Source organism: Gopherus evgoodei, chromosome 9 (genome assembly GCF_007399415.2).
Source record: "Gopherus evgoodei ecotype Sinaloan lineage chromosome 9, rGopEvg1_v1.p, whole genome shotgun sequence".
In the NCBI taxonomy this organism is placed as follows: domain Eukaryota; kingdom Metazoa; phylum Chordata; order Testudines; family Testudinidae; genus Gopherus; species Gopherus evgoodei.
In genome coordinates this window covers 83,409,618-83,431,211 of record NC_044330.1, presented here as the reverse complement: position 1 = coordinate 83,431,211, position 21,594 = coordinate 83,409,618, and the positions used below count along the sequence as shown (strand labels likewise).

The window sequence follows — 21,594 nt, the reverse complement described above, 5'->3', positions numbered from 1 at the left end:
ACCCCTGGGGTAACATTACAGACTTTAGAGGGCTACACCAGACATGAACCGGGCCCACTGTGTTCCACACATGTCAAAGGTGACCAAATGGAGATGAAGAGAGGAGCAGCTCAGAGTTTTGCGGGAAGAGTGTGTGCAAGGGAGGGTGCGGGAAAGTAAGGAGTCAGATCCTTTCTATCTGTTGCCAGAATGCAGGCATTTCCATTAGATTAAGTGCGACCCACGCATAGCTTCATTTCAAAAGTAATACAATTGTATAGTCTGGCCCCAGACATGTACAGTGTGCTGCAGAACACTGTAGTACTGGCAGCACAGGCCCTGGCCTGAGGAACGTACAATCTACGTGGAGAATGGCAGATACAATGCTGGGAAACCAATAGCAAGCAAAGAAGGAAGGCGCACAAAGCTGAAATGTGGTCCTGGCTGAAGTGACACAGGGAGCATTGCATCAGCTGCCATATTTAATGTCATTTTGTTGGCTTCAGTGGTATCTGTTATATGGGTCACTGTCTGCGGGCCTGTGAGCAAAGCTGGGTTTGAAGGAGGGATCTGCAGGAGGGGCGTGAGGCTGCATGTTGTAAGACTTGGAGAAAACATTCCCTGGACAGCTTTGGAAATGGCACAGAAGAATTTTTAGTCCGAAACCGAATTAGCAGAGGGTCCAAATTGAAGGACAAGCAAGTGACCACTGACAAGACATAGGTTGGGCTAGGACCTCAAGCATAAAAGTGAGACTTTGAATCCGATATGGAGCCTGGAGAGAGAGAGAGAGAGAGACAGACAGACAGACAGAAAGAGAGAGTATGGACACTGCAGATCATGGCTGGTAATGCTCGTCTTGAGCCAAAGGCATGTGCTGCTTTTGCATAATATCCTCAGACCTCTAATCTCAGTGGTGAGCAAGAGAGACAAGCTGAAGACAAGCGCCAGCAATCTGCTTCTTTTTAAGCCCATTAAGAGTGACATTGCCTGAATAGCTTTTAGTCTGGGGGAGTTTAGGCAATACTCTTGGCTTGGTGAGTGGGAAATCCTGCCATCCCCTTCAAAGCCAGATGTACTGGAGCAGAAACAGCAGTAAGTCAAACAAACATGAAGCAGAGGTAGATTCCTGGATAAATCCTATCTGCACCAGGATCTCCCTTTGGACAACATTACAAACTGCATTTTGCTGTAACCAGTTGAGTGAAGCTTGTGTGGACTCATTGCCCATGGGTCTTTTGGCCCATAGTAATAGCTTAATATTAAACACTAACAATATGTGACAAGCACCATTAGGTATTTTGTTCCCCCAAAATGTTTCCACCTAAGGTTTAGGAACAATCATCTGGAGCTGGGGTATTTTGGCTGCCCTCTTGCCCTCCCCAGAAAGGGAGCTAATAAATGTGTCCCCCCACCCCAGTTTAACATACTCATGGAGTTTTAAAACCTTGTGAGTATCACACAGAAATGATCCTGTCACGGGTGCTGTTGGGAGAACCCAGAGCTCCAGACCCACCTCCAAGGCATTTCTTGCTCATTGATGAATAATGCAAGTAGCTCCCCTGGTGGTAGCAAAATGTCACTGAGCAGGGAGTGCATTTGAAAGAGCAGAACAGGATGGCTTCCTTGGTGCCTCATTGGCAAGATAATGGTCTGTTCAGCATCAGTGGAGGGTGGGCAACACAGACAAGCCAGCTTCACCCAAGCCAGCTGCAGCCATATCCCCCATCCTTCCCCTTCATGTCCATCTGATTATGTGCCCAATTTTACATTTTAAAGTGACCACATCAAACACAACACAGGGAGCAAAGATGCCTCACCTACTCTGGCTGGAACTCTACTAACAAGCAGACCAAAGGCATGCAAGAGACTTGACTGAGTGTGGGAAACCAGGAGCAGTCTGAAAGCCGAGCAATTCCTGTTACTGCTCCCCTGGTCTGGGAAGCGTGACATGATGCAGAAAGGAAAGAGGCCAACCCACAGGAGTTACTGAAATAGCACATCAAAGCTAGTCCTCTCCTCAAATGAGCATTAACAAAACAGGCAACCGAACCAGACTAACTGCCAAATGAAAACCACGGAACTAACAAACATATGCTAACTTCAGCTTCAGTCAGTGGCCGGCTGCTGCCTCCCATCCCCTATTTTGCTGTCTTCTAGAGTGTAAGCTCTTCCGGACAGGGACCTTGTCTGCCTCTTTGCCTGAAAGGCATCACTCTAGAAAGTGCAGATGAAAGGGCAGTCATAAAGAAGCACTGTCTTTAAGGGAGGGCAGAGGCATTGGGAGGCTGAGAGAGAGGAGTTCGGGGACATCACAAGCTTGGAACATTTCAGTACTTTGGGGAAAACAGTTTTTTGTTGGTGGTTTTTTTAAGATTCTTTCTGAGCTCCAGTGCATGGGTCTGCGCATATTTCCAACAAAGGCAGCCGAGCGAACACAAAGGAATCTAACTTCCCAGGGCAGCAGAACTATTCCTTTTCTTTTGTTATAAATACTGGCTCCAAAAACATCAAACAAAATAATGAAAAGCAGCCATTATGAGCTCTGCATCCAGGGAGTGATCTGGAGTCAGGTCTGTGGCACCACTGGGGCCCAGAAGAACTCCATAGATTGGAGCAAAAATGTTTTTAGAGAGCTTCAACCATCAGAAAAAATTACACAGCACAGCACAGTTAAAGGACTCAGACAGGTCATGGTTGCACTACAATCCCTTATTCTGGGGACATTTCCCAAGGAAGCATCAGATGTCAGAAAGAATTTGGTGCTTCAGCCCTGTTCCCACAGCTGCCCCTTCTCCATGCCAGGAGCCATGACCTCCTTGTAGAATCCCAGCATGCACTGGGAAAGCTCATGGAAGGCCAAGGAGGCTGGGCCATGTGGTACCTCTTGGAATTAAATTGCAGTTCCAGACATGCCATTTAGATGAAGCTGTGATATCACTCCCAGAATATCTCACAGCACAGAAGGTGAAATTCATTAGTATTAGGGGGGAAATCACTCTCCCTTGCACATACTGAAGGGCCCAGGGCAACAAAATGACAGACTGAGATTGCCTACAAATATGCAGGGGACTGCTCAAAGGAGGGTCAATGGGGGAACAGCCATCTATGACTTGGGTGCCCAGGGCCCTATGCAATGCCATGGATTTTGTAACAAGACCTACAGCCACCTTCATTGTTAATACTGATGAGCATGTAGTGCACTGTGTTGGTAGATGCATCATCAACTTCAGGATCTATCCCACAGAGGAGATAAGGCTTCTGCGGATCTCTGTTAGTTCAAGCGGTCATCACCTGAACTGCTGATACTGAATGCCAGAGGTTCTAGTTGAGGCTCCCTGGATCGGCTATCTGCAGAACATGGATTCCTTGAGGGTGGCCTGCAGAAACTGCAACTGCTAGAATGCAATTCTTAGTCTGGGCAACAAGACTTCTAGGACTGTATTCCTGACTGGTTGCAATAAATTCCATTTTATGCAAACTAGAGTAACTATTGGGCTTCTAGCAACTTGCCAATGTGCCTTTTGCCTGCTAAGGTTTGAGGGATCCTTGCTTAGAGCTATGTCAGAGGGAAAGCCCCTGATCTCTAGCTCTCTTCTGACGGCCATCTCTCTCTCACGTTAATAATGGAGCAGGTGGGGAGACACAGGAAGGCTCCATTTTAGTTTAAGAACTGGATTTTCTTGCAGAAAGCAGCTTTTGCCATCTTACTTTGGAGCAGAATAGTTCAGACTTGAAAGTTGTATCTAGTTTAAATATTAGGCAGGAACTGAAAACAGGCCAGTTCAGTACAGGCTAAACAACTTCAGATATTTCTAGAGAGACCTGCAGCATTCAACATTCAGATTTCTTCTTCCAGCAATGCGGAACATGACAACTCCCTTTATGTACTGCACTGAGGAAGCTGAAGGACTCTGCCTTATCACAGAACAAACCAGTTTCAGTTGACCATCCATGTCAGAGTCTGAGCTAGTTTCCAGCAGAGTCATAAAACCAAGGTGGGGTGGAACTGACACTTACTGTAACTTGGCCTCATAATGCTCTGTGTACATAAATGTTGGCCAAAAAAGGGCCCTAAAACTCAAACTCCGCTGAACAATTGGGAAATGTCACTGCTCAAACAGTTGCCCTGCTCTCCCTAATCAACATGCCAGACTATAGCCAGTAACCCCACTTTGGGCCTAGAGAGGAACAGGTTGCTATAAAAAGTTGCTGGAACTTTCTAAAGTGTTAGCACCGAAGGGGGGAAAAAGTAATTCCAATTAGATCTCTGTTTTGGAGAGACCACCCCCTTGTGGGAAAGTAACGATGGAACATTCAATTATTAGATAGAAACAGCTCATTCCATTATCAGCCAATCAGAATATCTGTTGCATGGACTCTCCCAGACAAGGCCATGAATTTTTCAGAATCTTGAACCATGACTGGCTGCTAAACTCAAATGATTTAATCCTCTTCATTATCAAAATGGCATTCTAATAATTTGGGCCAGGGTTTGGGGGTATTCACAACCAGAGGTGTCAAGTCTGAGACACTGGAAAATAAAGTGTAGGAAACAACCCTGCACTGTCCCCTGGATTACAGGGGACTTCATAGGTCTTCCCTCTCTCTCTGTTTCTCCAGTATGCCTGGAGCAAAGATGGGCCAACCCAAGGGCATCATCATCACCTGTATTTTACAGCATCAAGTGAGCCAAAGGTTTCTGGGAACCGTAACATTTATTATAAAATTGATCAACATAAGTTAGGGATCAAATACAAAGACATCAAACTAGCTCATCCCTCATCCACTCTCCACAAGATGTCACAATTAGGATAAACAACTCAACCAAAAGACACCAAGTCTTCAGTCCTGTCCAGCTCAGTCCCTTCATGAGCAGCCTCCTGTAGTGTTGAGTTTTAAACCTGCTATCCCAGTGGTACTTTGTCAAGCTCCCATGGACGGTTCGCTAGCACTTCTCAGCAAGTCTGGACTGCAGGCTTAGGCAGCTATGTAAAACGTAGAACATTCATTTCAATACTGATTTCATGTCCAGTGAGAAAACTCTAGAGGACTGGAGTGACTCACCCTGCCCCACTTTCATGACAATCTTCATAGAGCGTGTCTGGCAGACTCCACCTTCTCTATTCTCCAGGCCTTCCAGAGTCCCATTGGACGTGGCTGCAGGGAACAAGATGACTCGGTTAAAGTGCATTTATTAAATGGAAAGGTCTTCAAGAAGGCAAGGAAAGAGGCATAGATTAACATGGGGGCAGCACCCCAAAAAAGAGTGGTTCAACAGTTACTCTGATCTCATGTCTGTGCTGAGCTAACCTAAAGGAACAGGGAGCAGTTTAAAGATGATTGCTTGTGTCTCTGCAGAAACACAGGAGGCTCCATGTCTCTTTACTAAGCAGTGGGATGCAGTGCTTTAGACCTTTATTCAGTGGTTGGTCACTTCAGGCTAGTTGTTCAGAAAGGTCCCAAGAAAAACCTCGAAGGCTTCTCCTAACATTACTGTCACAAAATTCTGTTTACAAACATCAGAGTAAGGGAATGAAACTGAACAAAGGAATTCAGGATACATATTAGGAAAACCTCCTGAGAGCAGGAGCCAGTTAGGCTACGAAATAGTATTATATGAGTCCTAGTAACATTTTTTCCATCTCTCTCCTGATGTGTGCATTCATTCCACAATGTTCTCACCTCTCTCCCCACTTCTAGCCTTGGGTCAGGATTATTTATGGGCTTCCTCATTCTACAGTCCTGAACACACAGTAAATGTTTAACACACCGAACTCTAGTCTTCTGTAGTCTTCTCCAAATCCCAGCTGCTCCGCCTCCCAGTTCCATTCACTCAAACCTCCAGCCCATTAAAATAGTTATCCTGCTGCTTGAACTGGTTGCTGAGCTGCTAATTAGATTGTACTCCAAGGAAAAAAAGAGAGACCGAATCTGACAAAGGCCAAGGCTCCCACTCCACAGCCACAGCACAATGGGGATAAAAGCTGCAGAGAAGCAGCCAGGGCACTGGAAGAGAGGAATGCTCTGGAAGCTGAACTTTCCAAGCCATAAACCAGAGAGATTCTCTCCATCACTTTGTCTCCCCTTAATAGGGAGCTTGTTAACCCCATGAGGACAAAACATGAAATGTTTTTTCACCAACCGGTCGCTCTCCCCCTCTTAAGGCTGGTTAATGGCTTTCTGAGCAGCCTGGGGACTGGCCAAACACTTAAAGGGGCTGCCACTGCTCAGAAAAGCTGTGGCAGCTGGTGGACAGACTCCAGCCATCTTATGGAACAGGGTCTACAGGCCTCTCTCCCTTCCTTATTATGGTGTCTCCTTCTGACCCATTCCCTTGCTCCAGCCCCTTGCAGCTTCTCCTCCAAGAGGCACAGTGCAACACTTGCTGAGCTCAGATGATGTCTGGAATTTGGGCTGCTACAGCAGCACAGACCAGTGGTCTGTCTAGAACTTGATTATCCCGCCTCCGCCTCACGTCACTTGATAAGACTGGTCCATCTGTGCAGCATGGCTTCAAAGAGATGCTGCAGAGGAAGCAGACAGTTCTCGCTCACACTCACTCACCTCTTCCCATCCATGTAAAAAGGCTGAGGGGAGATTTCTTCCTGCCCCCAGCTGCTATTGAGTTTATGATCTGAAGCCTGAGGACTTACAGCCCTGAAAATGTTTACCTGAGATCATGTCACAGTAGATGCTATTCTTACATCAAGTTTTTCCTTTAATTTTTTTTTTTTTTTAGGAGGATTGGGGGATCCACTCCACACATGAAGTGTAAGTAGCATCAGAATAAGCTCTCTCCTGACATCTGGTGGTGAGCTGTGGAAAAGAACTTCAGGGGCTGATCTCATTTGCATGGGCACACTCACCCTGCCTAGCATGATGGGACTACTTGCTCAAATAGTCACTTTGGCTGTTGTGGGATCCCCAGTCTCTTTGTTATTGGGGCAGGAATAACAAAGTGTTGTTATCTTGGTTATGTGAATCAAGAACAGAGGAACTGTACTTGTCAGTTTATGACTGAGGAACTCATCCTCAACTAAGCAGCAGTTGCTAGGCAAAGCATACGGATTTCAAAGCCCACTAAGAAGAGAAAGATTTGGGACAGATGTTTGTACTTGGAAGTGTAGGCTCTTTCTGAGGTCTCTAAAACTTGAATTTGACCCCCTTTCTCTCTCTCTCTCTCCACTGTATAATAATAGAGCTAATTTTGTCTTCATCAGGAGTCTTGTTACAAGCTGCAGAGCTAAAATCACTGAGATGGTCGTTCTGTTCAAGAGGACTGTTCAGTTGCACCAGCAGTAAGAGCTGAAATCACTGAGAGCTGTGTTTGGGGGCCTGAAGATATATTGGTGAGTGGCTAGTGCAGAGGCACAGCTAGCTGGGTGGCTAGCAGTGAAAGACTGCAGCAGAATCCACAGAGAGGCGTGGCAATTGGCCATCAACCTGAGCAGCCAACTATGTAAGGTACCTAGGCTGGCACTACCATTTAGGCAGCCTAGGCAATTGCCTAGGGTGCCAGAATAATTGCTGGGCGCCGTTTTGCTGGAGGGGACAGCAGGCGGCTCCAGTGGAGCTGCTGTAGTGGTGCCTGCGGAGGGTCCGCGGCTCCGGTGGAGCTGCCGCAGTCGTGCCTGCGAGTGGACAGTCGGCTCCTCGCATGGCTCCGGTGGACCGCCCGCAGGCACGACTGCGGCAGCTCCACCGGAGCCACGGAGCACCGGACCCTCTGCAGGCACCACTGCGGCAGCTCCACGGAGCCGCGGGACCAGCGCATGGGGTGGCGAAATTGCCGTGCACCTAGGGAACTCAAACCAGTCATGAAGGTACCCCCATACCTTCCACAACTCTGGGGTTGCACTGACCAGAGGACAGAACTGTGGGTGGGGTGACTGTTGGGGTTGCTGAACTTAAGACCCTGAGGGGAAAAGGACACTGCCAAACTTACTTGCGGTGGGTCTTTTGCTCATGGTTTGTGTTATGAATCCTGCTTGTGGTGTTTCTCCAACATAATGCTGCATTGTTTCTCTCCTTTATTAAAAGGCTTTTGCTATACTCAGACAATGTGCTTGCGAGAGGGGAAATGTTGCCTCTTAGAGGAGCCAAGGTGGTAGTATCTAGTTTTCCCAGGTCACTGGGTGGGGGCTCAAGCCAGATTTTTATTGCGTTATTGAAAAGGAACCCCTAGATACTGAACCCGGCCTTCCTGCCAATTCTGATGGGCAGAAGGGTTACATGAAGCATAAACAATTCAGCATACAGTCTGGAAGGATGGTCTTTCAGTTAAAGCACAGGACTGAAATGGAGAAGATCTGGGTTCAGAACCCAGGCTCTGCCACATAGACTGAGAGACCCCAGCAAGTTCCTTGATCTCTTTGTACCTCAATTCCCCATCTCTAAAACAAGGACAATACCACCTCCTTTCTCCACCCTTTATCTATTTTGCCTACCTAGGATGCAAGTTTTGGGACAGGGACTGTATCTTACTATATCTATTCAATGTCTAGCACAATGAGGCCCCAATTACAGTTGGTTTCTACAGGCACAACCATAATGCAAATAATAAATAAAATCTGGGAGACATTTTTATTGCCAGGAATAAAACTTTGCTGGTTATTTTTTGTTTTGCAACCATTTCATACCAATAAAGTACAGTACACACAGGAATTACTTTACAGACCACTTGAATTCACTCATCTCTGAGCGCAGAAGAGAAAGTGGCTGTTTAGCAGCACACAGCAATGCCAGGGCCACTTAAAAAGACAATGTTTCCCATGGTAAGGAAGCAGTTCTGAACCAGGCCCTTCATCACCCACACCTCATCCTTAAAGCTTATGGGCCCTTCATCACCCCCTCTGCCCCCAGTGGATAATTCCCCTTACTCCTTGAGGTGCGTGATAGGAACATGTATGTATGCACAGTGTAAATCATACTTATATAATTACACACTGTGCATCAAAGAATGTAAACTCAGAGCCCCAATAGAGTCGAATGGCTATAATTTCAGGGCAGAAGTCAGTTAAACTCACATTAACTTTTTTTTTCCCGATCTGTGCAGATTTAAAGTCTCTTTTGTTCCTGTGGGAGTGAAGTAAGGCACACACCTCTTGCTGTCATGGAGGAGAAAATGACACACCAACATGCTTGAGAGCCCCCTCCTGTGACTAGAGCAGCTCTGATATGCCTGCCTGTGTTGCGACTAGGAGTTGGGATCATGTGTGGTTAGGAGCTTGGTTATACTGTATATAATCCTAACAAGCACCATATAATTAATCAAAAGGGAAACTGCTGTGTCTCTGAATTTAGAATGATGCCCCAGGACAATCCTGGCCCTCCAAAAGTGGGTGCTGTGGGTGGGAAGTGGAGTCCTTTGATATGGATCTTTTCACCGTTGCCTTCTGATCCCAAACTGTCTGTTATATGGACAGCGCCATAGTAGTTCAAAACAGAATCTGGCCAGGATATCTGGGCTAATCTCCATCTCTAATTCCTGCACAGAGCACCATGCCATATTTAATAGTCAAAGAATAGGATAGGTGGTTTGGGCCTGAGCCCTTCCCTCCCTCTGTAGCAAGCAGGAGATCAGATACTTCCGTAATATGAAATAGCTACAAATGTTATTAGTGATCAGAACATTATCCAGCTACAAGGTGCCTTGATAACCCTCCTGTGGCACCAATTTCCCAGGCCACCAACTCTTCATTGCCTGAAGTCTTATTTCACTGTGTGTTTGGGATTCACAGGCTGTTGGTGACAGAGCCTCTAATGAAACTATCAGCCCTAAGTCAACTGGATGGAAGGGCTGGGGAAGTTTCCCTTTGAGAACCATGCTAACTATTTCCATCTCTTGGTCAGGCCCTGAACTCAGATCTCTCACAGCAGCATTTTAGGGAGATTAAATCCTCTGTTAGGACAAAGGAGTAGTTCCAGAAGCAGAACGGGTGCTGGAACCATTTTTATGGTAGGAATGCTGAGAGCCATTGAACCGAACTGAAAACCCTGTATATAATGGAATCCACTTCAAGCCAAGGGTGCAGCAGCACCCCTGGCCCCAGCACCTATGGGAACAAGGAGTGATATGGTTCCCTCTTACGCTCTCTCTCTCTGCCATGTAAATTCAGGTCAGGTCTTAGTCTTCTAGAAAATCTGAAGCAGATAATCAGTGTTACTGGCCTCTAGCCCACTTTTACCAATTTACTATCCATGTTGAGAACTGTATACTCTGTCCACCACCCAACCACGTCTGACAAAGTGGGTATTCCACCACGAAAGCTCATGCACCAATACGTCTGTTAGTCTGTAAGGTACCACAGGACTCTTTGTCACTCAACTTTTGCGTATCAGAAATTACAATCAACATACACAATAACATCCTGTGTTCCAGATACAGGTGTGACAGGGTTCCCAATAAAACAAAGGGTCACTAGTGAGACAAGCAGGCCCACAACGAGTACTCTTCATTGAACTGACGAGCAGGCAAATGAGAGAACGGTGTTGGCGAGTTAGGGAAAGCTGTTCACTTCCCTTCAGAAACAGTAAAAAAAAGTTGGGTTCTTTGAAATTGTCTGACCTACAAATCCTAAACTGCCCCTTTGTTGTGGAAGGACAGGACAATTACCCTATTTAGAGGGCTGGAGGGTACAGGACAAGTCAGTGGGCACCCTTACGGACTCCATGATGCCATGGGGATGGAAAGATGCCTGCACACTCATTCACCCTGCTGTGTCCAGGGTCCAGAATGAAAACAGAACTGACTATGGACCAAGAGCACAATTCTAAAACAGTTTCACATATAGGAAACTACACACACTCTTTCCTACCATTACAAGCATGGGGCCATGGGAACGTAGCAAGTGTAAACTGTATTCCATACACACAGTCAGTTCCTCTCTGGTGGGCACGAGGCAAGATATTTTGAAAGATAAAAATCAAGGAACACTCCTTTCCCCTGCCCCACTTGTGACTGGTTTATGGGAAAAAAGGGGGATTAGAAACAAAAGAAAATTTAAAACTGTTGGATACCTTTCTCCATCCATCAATTTCTACCCAATTACAGAGTTCAGAGGGTGCTCTATTCTGGTCCTTAGATCTAGGCAGTGAAAGCCCTTTAGACACAGGAGCACAAAGCTGCACCGGATGGCACCCACCAGAGCCAAGGCAGTGGCTCCTGACAGAGAAAAAGATGAGTGCAAGCGATCTCTTTGGAACCAAAGAGCATTGGCAGACATGGTGAAAGCAGGAGCCAGAGCCCGAATCGCCCCACTCCAGTCCGAAGAAGCATCAGCAGCAACCAATAAGAGAAGGAAATCAATCTGACCTGCCATTGTAAACCACAACAAGGAGCTAGTGCTATGGCAGAGAAGTGAAGATTACAGAGTATTTCTAAGTCGTGTAAGACATTCAACTACATGGTGTATTTGTATGGCCCTGATGTGATGAGCATCACCACTATGCCCTCTCCACAAGAATATCAGTGCCATATCCTCAAGCCAAAGCAGCAGCATCCGTGATGAGGAGACTGGATTAGTATCATGCCCCACCATGTTTTTTGCTGCAATAGGAAAAGTCCCTTAATTAGGATAAGCCTTAGTGGCACTGGCCATACCAGCATATTCTTTAAGCCACACCAATTTCTGCAGGATTTTTCCTTTTTGCCAGAGCAGGGAATGGGAACCTCCGCTGTGCAAACTCTCTTTTTATGGACTTAAAGGGAGTTCAGCATTTGGTTTTGAGAGTTGTTAGAGATCACCATTCATCTCAAGGGAGAGTTAACTCTCAGACCCAGTGATAAGAATGTAATTGCAATGCTGTTAACTACATCATTGCCAATCAATTTAGGAGAAACACTCAGCTAATACAGAACTGTGAGCAGAGTTTGGGCTGTTGGTAGAGCAAGCTTATGGTTCCTAAGCATACGACAAATGGAATGTTGAGAGATGGCTGAAGCTCACCAATTGGCTCGTACGTGGGGTATTAACATACCAGGTGGAGGTGAGGAGAATCCAGATATACAGGATTCTTCCTCTGTGTTCAGCTATTAGTAGCAGAAATGTCCTCTGTGTAGGGTCTTTCCCTGGGCCCCCTCATTCTAGCTGGTCATGTCCTGCTCTTCAGTGTAAATGCTTAAACTGCGTACAACAATTTGATTTTGGAGGATCTGAAGCCATGGAAGGCGTACCTGTTGGCAGACAGATGCAGGGGTCTTAACTGGTAAATTCTGGATGGAATAAGATGTTTGATTTCTCTCTTGATTCCCTTTAGCAGGTCTCTGTTATGATTTGGGCCCCAATGCACAATCAACATACTGAAACTGTAGCAAATCCAAACAGTTTTCCTTTTATTATTCTTAAATACTCTGCCATCTGTGTACAACAGCCTGACGCTAGGTGCAGCCAAACATAGCACAGCTACAATATGCAATCTGGCTCTGCAATCCCTCTTCCTCTTCTCCAGAAGTGCATCCCCAACATCTAGGAGCCCTTATATAGCCTTCAGTTAGGGCCTTTGCCTTCAGTCACGAAGTTTTTCTTTTCTTTTAAAAAAGGTGACACTCCCCCTCCCCCCGCAGAGTAAGATCTGATGAGCTCCCACCTCAGAGAGCTTAAGAGAAGCTCCAAGTGTAGGAACATTAGGCTCTTCAGCCACAAGTGGCCGTGCAGCTTGGGAAGGGGAGGCTGGGGCAATTACACTCCAAGAAAAGAGCCCATTATCTAGCCAGATGCTAAGTAGTAAGAAGTAGGTTCCCCAATGTTAAGCGACTATTGATCTTGTGGTTAAGGGAAAAAACAGCTACATCACAGCAACCCCACTGCCTCCTTGCACCCTCCCCCTCCATTGGTTGTTCTGAACAGTGCAAGAGCACGTCATGGGGAATTTAAAAAAAGAAAAAGACATGACTCCCAACTACACCCAGATAAGGACAAAACCCTCTAGGAAAACTTGGATTTGGTTCTGCTGTAATTACAGGGTCTGGGAGAGTGAGGATTGAAATTCTGCCTATACGAGGCAGCGAATGAGCTAAGGACAAAGCAACAAGACGGAGACCCGCCCTTCACCAACACCCAGAGGGAAGTGGAACCAACACACTTTGTCTAGTAATTTAGCTTTACACTTTTACTAAATTATCACAGATGGCTACTGTTTCAGCAATAGGTTCCTTCTGTCCCATCCCACCCATTAAGCTTCTCCTACCTTCCCCATCTGTCCCTGTGCCTCATCTGTACCAGTCCTGCCCATCAGACCAGTTTCTCTCTCCTTCCCAGGTCCTCCCCAGACTTCCTAAAGCTCTATCAGGCAGGGGAATTTTTACTGTGTCTTTACTATAGCGTTTACCTGGCACCCAGGTATGAGCCCCTGGGTTAATCTAGCTTGGGTGTCAGTGGCCACACTGCAAAGCTCTGCCTGAGTTATTGTGCCCTCATTGGTATTGCACTCACCTGTGTGTGTCATTAGGACTTCTGGGGGCATATCCCACTGCTCTTTGTGCTGCACTAAAGATGAGCTGCTCTGTTTCTTTCCCAGTTAATTGTGGGAGAACTTATCTGTCCCTCTGGGCACATGGGGGGAAATTGTGGGAGGCACTGGAGAACTACCAGGTTTAGCCTGTGCTCTCACTACGAAGTGAGCAAGTTACTAATCCGACTGAAAACAGCACCTGAACTCCAATCAGGCCAGCTACCCCCGGTTCAAAGCCCCAAACTTGGGTGAAAGGGTTACATCTGTGTGGACAGGGAAGAAGGTTAGAGGAAACACCCAGGTAAGAGCCCAAGTTAACCCTGCAGTGAAGACATACTCTAAATGTCTCAGATGCACATGCTGACAGGATTCTATGCAAACCCCCAAACTGCTGGAGGGTTTTAGATACAAATCTACTCCTGCATCTTTTTTAGCTGCTCCTTTTGCCTGTGCCTCCCACTCCTGGCTTTGCACTTTCTTTGATGGCACTTCCTCCATGCCCTGGAGACCAGGGCATAGCTACCAATCGCCTTCTGAGCCCAGGGTAAGAAATTAGAGATGGGTCATAGGAACTGGAGGTGGAGTATCCAAGTTACTTGTCACTTTCTCCGCAAGCGATCTTTAAGGATGTTTCCAGGTCACAAAGCAGAACCAATCATGTGTACAGGAAACCACAACCACAAAGCCTTGTTTGAAAAGCATAGCTGAACATGAAGGCATTGAATCCTCTACCCCTGAAGATGAAGTCCCATTTCCCCAGTGTTACCTGGGTGGTACTACCCTTCCTTTACTGCAAAGAGCAATAACTGTAGAGGCTATTTCCTTTCTGGGCTATGCTGAAGGGAAACAGCCTGGTGTGCACCTGACACTTTGCTCTTCCTCTCCCGACATTGCCACCCCGCCCCCTGCAGACACATGCACACAAACCCCTTCCATCAGATCAGGAACATTTGTTCAGTTATCTGCCAGAGCAAGGAAAGGGAGGTTTGTAGAGGGTTTGGCAGGCAGGGGACTAGGATGCCGTGCTGTCACTCTGCCAAGGAGTTTGTGGACAACCTTTCAAACTGGAGAGCCAGCTGCACTGGGAAGGGGACTCTAAAGCCACAGAAAATATGTACAGAAGCCAGTCCAGCCCTGTCTCAAACCCATATTAGTGCCGCATGTGAAAGGTTAGGGTTTCACACACCCTCCTGGCATCTCAGGAGCAGAGGATCTAAGTTTACTTTCCAGTCTGGGAATCTAAAGAAAAGAGCAGCCAGCCCCTCTCTCTCTCTGTTTCCATCTACCTAGCTTTTTACATGCCCCATATCAGTATGGTAACCAAGAGCCTCTGCCACCTTCAAGAAGGCTAATCCGGAACTGCACCAGGCATCCTTTGTATTACATTTAATATATCAAATTCTTCATTTCTCTCAAGATGCAATTGCCTCATTACTCTCCTGGGAACCCTAAGCTTTCTGTAGTCAAGGCTAACATCAGCAGCTCAGCAATTGACCAAGGCTTGTATCTAATGTATGTTAAACAGAGCAGACTATAGCCTTTTATTGTTATTTTAAATATGGAGAGGGAAGCTGGGGGTCTTCAGATCCCAACCTGCAACATTCTATTGAGTAAGCAGCAGCCTGACAAAGGCAATGCTTGTAGATCTATCCCTTCAGAACAAAGACAAAGGTAGTTGTCTGATCTAATCCAGAGGAGACAACAAGCATTCCAGAGCATGCTAATTCTGGACAGGATAGCAAAGTGAAAAGGAATAGCCTGAAATTAAATTGATGGCTGCATCTAGATGAACTCTGGTGGGAGAGGGCAAGATGCTACAGACCAAACCTAGCCTATAAATCTCACTCCAAAGCATAGCTGCCAAGGTCCCCATGGTGCTCTTTCTTCCAGTGATATGGTGCCTCTCAAACAGAGAGGAGTCTTCACTGAGTGGCAATTAGAGATGGGCAAAACAATTTTGGATGAATAGTTTATTCAACAATAAAAAATGCAGTTCTGGTTTACTCAAAACTGTTTGTGAATTTGACACAAATAAATTGGCCATTCACAAAATGGCCAGCCGTGATGGTAGTAGTGGTGCTACCATCACTTTATAACACAGTGGTTAGGGCACTCACCTGGGATGGGGGAGACCCAGGTTTGAATCTCTGCTCTGGAACAGAACCAAAAAGAAATGTGTGTGATTGACATGCCAGATACTGAAAATGTTATGGCACCTCAAAAGACAAAAGCTGTAAACTAGTCTGCACTTGTCTTGGGCCATGGCTATACTGGTGCTTTACAGCGCTGCAACTTTCGCGCTCAGGGGTGTGAAAAAAACACCCCCCTGAGCGCTGCAAGATACAGTGCTGTAAAGCCTCAGTGTAATCAGTGCCGCAGCGCTGGGAGCACGGCTCCCAGCGCTGCAAACTACACCTGTAGAGAATGTGGAGTACGTGCAGCGCTGAGAGAGCTCTCTCCCAGCGCTGGCGCTGCGACCACACTCAGACTTCAAAGCACTGCCGCGGCAGGGCTTTGAAGTTTCAAGTGTAGCCATACCCTTGGTCAAAACAGATTAAAAATCCCTAGGTTCAAATAGTATTTCTCAGGGTTAGTAGGCTCCGGACGGGCCCAAGCACACAGACTCAGAACAGGGATGCCATAGGCCCGAGTGGTTTCTATACACTATAACCCTTGACATTTAAGGGCTCCCTTTAGGAAGATGTAATTCCTGGATTAAAATGCCTGAACGTTCAGATCTTTAATCACAGATCAAGCTTTCATGGAGTGAAAGCTGGTGCTGAGCTCGCACTGGCTCCAGGTTGAAGCAGGTAGCTGCAAGCCAGACTTGAGTTACATTCTGCACTCCCCCATTGTCCTAAGCAGACACTAAAGATGCATGATGCACACACACAAGTTCCCAGATAGTTTGTCCCTCTAGTCTCCATTGCAACAACAGCACCTGGCAGCTGCCCTTTTGGAACTGATTCCTGTCACCTATAACCCTTTTTGCAGATGCTAACAGGAAACTTACTAAAGAAATGGGTAAGCAGAAACAGTCACTGCACCATGAAGTTTCAATACAGATGCTGCAGAGTGAAGAAAGTAGGATCTTCTCAACAACCAGAGACAGGAAAGACTAAACTAAACTAGTTCATTCTCCTACGCAAGAAACAGGGCAAGATTGTTATCTGAAGTGTCTTCACCAATCTAGTTTTAAATATTCCCAAGTTACACTCCTTCCAACACCTCCCTTGAGAGACCCACACTCTAAGCACTCTATTACAAACTGTTTCCACATTGCCAACCCTGAGCATTCAGAAACCATAAGTCGCCCCCCCATCCCCAGAAGCAAAAAAAAAAAAAAAAAAAAAATAGCATAATCATGAGTTTTTAAAATGAATACGTTTGGGGTTCTTTTTGTTTGCTTCCAGGGTTCACATTTTCAGGCTTTCCTACACAGCCACGAGGGATAATGAAAACTGAGACTCTCAAAATCAGAGGACTCCAGAAGTGAGGTCTTTAAAAACTCTGACTATAAGAGTTGGCCACACTGCTATTTCCCAATATTCAATCTAACATTACCTTTGTTTGATGGTATCACCACACCTCCTTATCTGTCCATGAGAGCCCTGTGTACCCTGCTTCCATATGGGCCCCACTTGGAAGATGGAGTCTTAATGCTGGAGGCTCCATCAAGTCATTATATTGTTCAGTTTCTCTTGCAAAGGGTTAAGCACCAGCCAGTATTTTACTACCGGGACAATAATTTTCACTGGGCACAGACACAGCAGCACGGCTTGGGGATATACAGTTAGCGCATTACCCATTTACCTCCAGAGACTGAGGCTCATGTACTCCAGCACTTGAACTAATACACAGCAATTTAAACTAACCAAAATAAAGATCTCTGAATATTTCAAGAGGCTGGAGTTGAGATGAAAGTTCTTTATACTAATTAATACTCTATGTTGTGTGGTACTGGATAAATAGGCTCATTAGAAATAACCTACATACAATACAAATCCTGCTTAGGGCACATTTGAACTAAATTTGGTGGCATCTGCCTAGCTTGTTCATGGAAAACACTACAAATCACCACCACCTACTGAAAATCAATTACAGTACCAGAGAAATAGAGGTGCCTCAGCAGAGGTCTAAGGACAGCATATCAGAGAATCCAGAGAGTAAATACAGAGCATGGCAGGGAAGGGCAGAACACAACAGTGCTGGGGATAGGCACCAGAGGTCCCAGGACATCTATGAAACTTGCACTTCATTGAGGGCCTCAGCAGCAGCCTCCTAGCAGAGTGTTCTGGAAAGCAAGTTGGGCTCTGCTGAGCTCCTGGTGTGCTCACCCCTTTGCTCCACAGGGATATACTTCCCTCCTTCACAAGAGGGCTAATGTTTGGAGCATCTCCTGAGCTATGCACCCTGGCTGGGAGCTGCTGCTGGATCTCCTTACAGGCGCCTCTCATACAGGAGGTTAAACTTGCCTGCCTTTTATGACATACTGAGTTGGACTGCCTCTTGGCAGTCTGGGGAAGGCCTGCAAGGCAGAGACAGCCCTATCCCTGTGCTAGGAACAAAGATGCAAGTGGCCTTCTGCTGTCTCCACTATTTCCAAATACACTTCTACCTCGATATAATGCTGTCCTTGGGAGCCAAAAAATCTTACCGCATTACAGGTGAAACCATATTAAATTGAACTTGCTTTGATCCACCGGAGTTTGCAACCCCCTCGCCCCCTGGAGCACTGCTTTACTGAGTTATATCCAAATTTGTGTTATTTCAGGTGGCGTTATATCGAGGTAGTGGTGTAGTTCAATTCCCTCCAGTCCCCAACTATATAGCACCAGAGCCAATTCTACAAGTGTGTATCTGAGGTGAGAGGTGTGCCACCTCAGCTTGGGCTCTCTGATCAGGGAGACAAGGAGATGACCCAATATTACTGCAGCACAGATTCCAGTTTGGTTTGAAAGAGGTTCCCTTTTGTTTTCACAGAAAGCAATGAATTCTAGATGGAGATGGAAGAGACTATTAGGTTGTACCTAGTCCATTCGTCAGTAACAAGGAGACCAAGGCACACTCATTCCTGTAGTGTAACCTTCAGTGATTTGACCACATAGCCCAACAGCTAGGTTCCCACTCCTTCCATTGGGAAACTACTTCCTAACAAAATAGCATCTCTCTTGCTTAGGAAAGGCTTTGGTGTGAAGGAAATGGGAATAGCCAGGGTGAGAATCAAGAAACACATCATTTGCTTTACACCATTAAGAATCCAGGCTCTCTTTCCAGCTTGTGTTTATAGTTTCAGCAAGCTGCAAAACATCCCACAAAGTCACAGTAGCCTAACTTACAGAAAAGTTAGTTTAGATAAGTTTTGAAGTATCAGAGGGGTAGCCCTGTTAGTCTGGATCTGTAAAAGTTTTGAAGACATTCCTAAAAGTACTGAAGCACACTGTGTAAAATATTATTTCACCTCCCCTTATAAAACAAAGGAATGAAATGCCAAAGTTACCATTAATGCAATGTTATCGTAAACACGTGTACAAAGAAGTCAGGAAATTCAAATGCTGGAGTTCTCATACATTAACTATGTCACATTTCTGATACGTGATATGTTCTGTTGCTGTTCTTTGTTACACGTATACTGTAGATTAGAATTTTATATCAGCCACAAACTGCACAGTCCGTACAATGTGGAAGAGTTAATTTTATACCAAAATATTAAATTTTCTTGTTTGATTTCTTAGCCTTCACATTAGATATTCCTCAGGTTCCCATTCTCCTGTGTGTGCTAAGCTCCCTGGGTGGACCGCATCCTGGGAGCTGTAGGCTAGCCAGGAGCCTAGTCCATAGAAGAAAAGAGGGACATGACATGAGGTAACTGAATTACAGCTCCCAGGAGGCACCACAACAGCATTAAACAACACAAAAATATTTCTGGTTTTGGCTGTTTAGCTTTTTGGTGAAAAACTGACATTTGGTCTGATAAGCAGACACTTCACAGAAATTCTTGTTTAACCAAAAACCCCATTTCCCATCAAAAACAGTTTAGATGGAGAATTTTTGACCAACCCCAAACAAGAGAAACAGCTACACTGCCTGTACTCTCACTAAAGCCAGAAAGGCTCTTTTTTAATTGGCTCTGGGATCCTTGTTCTGTTCAAACACGAGTCCTCAGCAACATTCAGTGCAGGAGAAAAGTCCACGAGGCTGGGCAAGAAAGGCCTTGAGGAGTCCCTGTAACCTTCGCCTGGCTATCCCTAGCAGCACTACACGTACCTGTTCATTTTAAAGCACTCCTGGGAGCGGGGCACAAAAATAAAACCTTTATTGTCTTTTTAAAAGAAAAAACCCAACAACAACAGAAGCGACATCAACTAAAGGGAAAGGTTACTCACAAAAGCTCTGTGGTGGCCCTGAGCAGTTATATGTCAGAATAAAGTGCCATATAATCCTCCACCTGATGCTCTGCCGGAGTCATTTGTTGGCCCCACAGGGACCAGGAGAGGAGGAAAGCACTTATTGAGTTTTCACAGGGTGTAAATCTCTCCGGTTAGGTAGCAAAACATCTAAGACAGTGAATAAGAAATTTGCTATTAAGGGAACAGAAAGATTTGTGTGGGGACACTGTCAAAGCCCCAGTTACGCTAACGATTGCTCTTTGTGAGTTTTAATGTTAATAACCTGCACAGAAGGAGATGCAGACATACCAACCATGAGCAACACTCCCCTTTGAGACTGCAACTACAATACTGGGCTCGGGTTGGCCACCCCATTACCGGAAAGATACCAACAAACTGATGAGTGTTCAGAAAACAACCACAGTTATCAGGGGGCTGGAAAAACTGATTTAAGTCCAGAGATGCAAAGAGCTAAGTCTGTCTAGCTTGGCTAAGTGACAAATAAGGAGGAGAAAGTAACAATTCTCTGAAGGGTGTAAACCATGAGAGAGGAAAAGAATTTAGGGGGGAGGGGGGACACAATAGGGAGAATTCAAATTACAATTAAAGGAAAAATTTTGCATGAATATCAAGAACCACGTAGTGACAATGATTTATTTGAAGAGTCATTGCCCAAGGGAAGGGTTGGCAATCCCCTAATTAGGGACATTTGAAACTAGACTGGATGATACATACAAAAGCATGCTGTTGGAGCCAGTCCTGCACTGGTCCCCTTAGAGGAGCAGGATGAGTGTATGATTCAGACAAAAGTCAACACCTAGCCTAGCCTCCCCACAATGCAGTGTTCCGTTTATATCTTGAGAATATACAGTAACATCCACAACGCTTGCGCCTAAGAGGGGTTGGGGGGGGGGGGGAACAAAGGCTGAGTAAGCATGAGGAGTGTTTACTCCAAGGGTGAATTGGTCAGATATTTGACACCTAAAGCATCAAGGCATTATTTTCTTGACTGTGAGGGGCTGTGCAAGGTGGTCCTTGGGGAACTAAATAAAAAGGCAGCTGAGAACTCTTCCCAGGGAGCACTCTGGGAACTCTACACTTGTACGGACTCAACAACCCACTTGCAACCTTCACCTCAGTTTTCTGTGTTACGGAATTGTTTGGTTCTCTTAAATCCTAATCAAGCTCCTGGGGTGTACTTAACCTGAACAGAACTAGCTCACTTGCCATGAGTGTGTCTGAAAAGCAAAAGAAAATGTGGGACGGAGGATTCAGGCTGCTTCTTTCCCAAAATTAATATTTGAAACCATACAAAAATCTTTCCTTCTCTTTTGGTCAGTCAGAAGAGCTCCAGGGCACATGGGATATTTTATGGGAAGGAGAACATAACCACCCAATTCATCCTGTCTTCTGCTCACTTTATGGGAAGGAGAACATAACCACCCAATGCACCCTGTCTTGTGCTCATTTTCAGAAGACTGTGGGGAGCCCTTCATCTGATCCTTCCATTAACTTTGCTGTTCTGCAGACAGCCATTGCTGCCATAACTGGGGCTCAATTAGCTGTGCTAATACCAGCTCTGAGCTTCATGCCTGGATCAAAGCATTACATTACATTACATTACATAGCAGCAGCAGGAGAAAAAAATCATCACTCCCAGGGCAAAGGAACTTCAAAAAGCAACTAGGACTAATTCTCTCAGGAAAGACAAGCTTTTAAAGGCAGAGCACACAAACTGGAGTCCTCAGCAGGACACATACACACAGTTTGA

The 21,594-nt window shown here is 45.7% G+C and overlaps 1 protein-coding gene across 1 annotated transcript in view; it reads right to left on the bottom strand.

The window, feature by feature from the left end:
• EFNB1 (ephrin B1) overlaps positions 1-21,594 on the bottom strand; it is a 135,336-nt gene that overhangs the window by 6,888 nt on the left and 106,854 nt on the right. Inside the window, exon 3 of the mRNA XM_030576397.1 lies at positions 5,047-5,139. Coding sequence (XP_030432257.1) covers positions 5,047-5,139 — 93 coding nt within the window. The remainder of the gene's footprint in view (positions 1-5,046; positions 5,140-21,594) is intronic.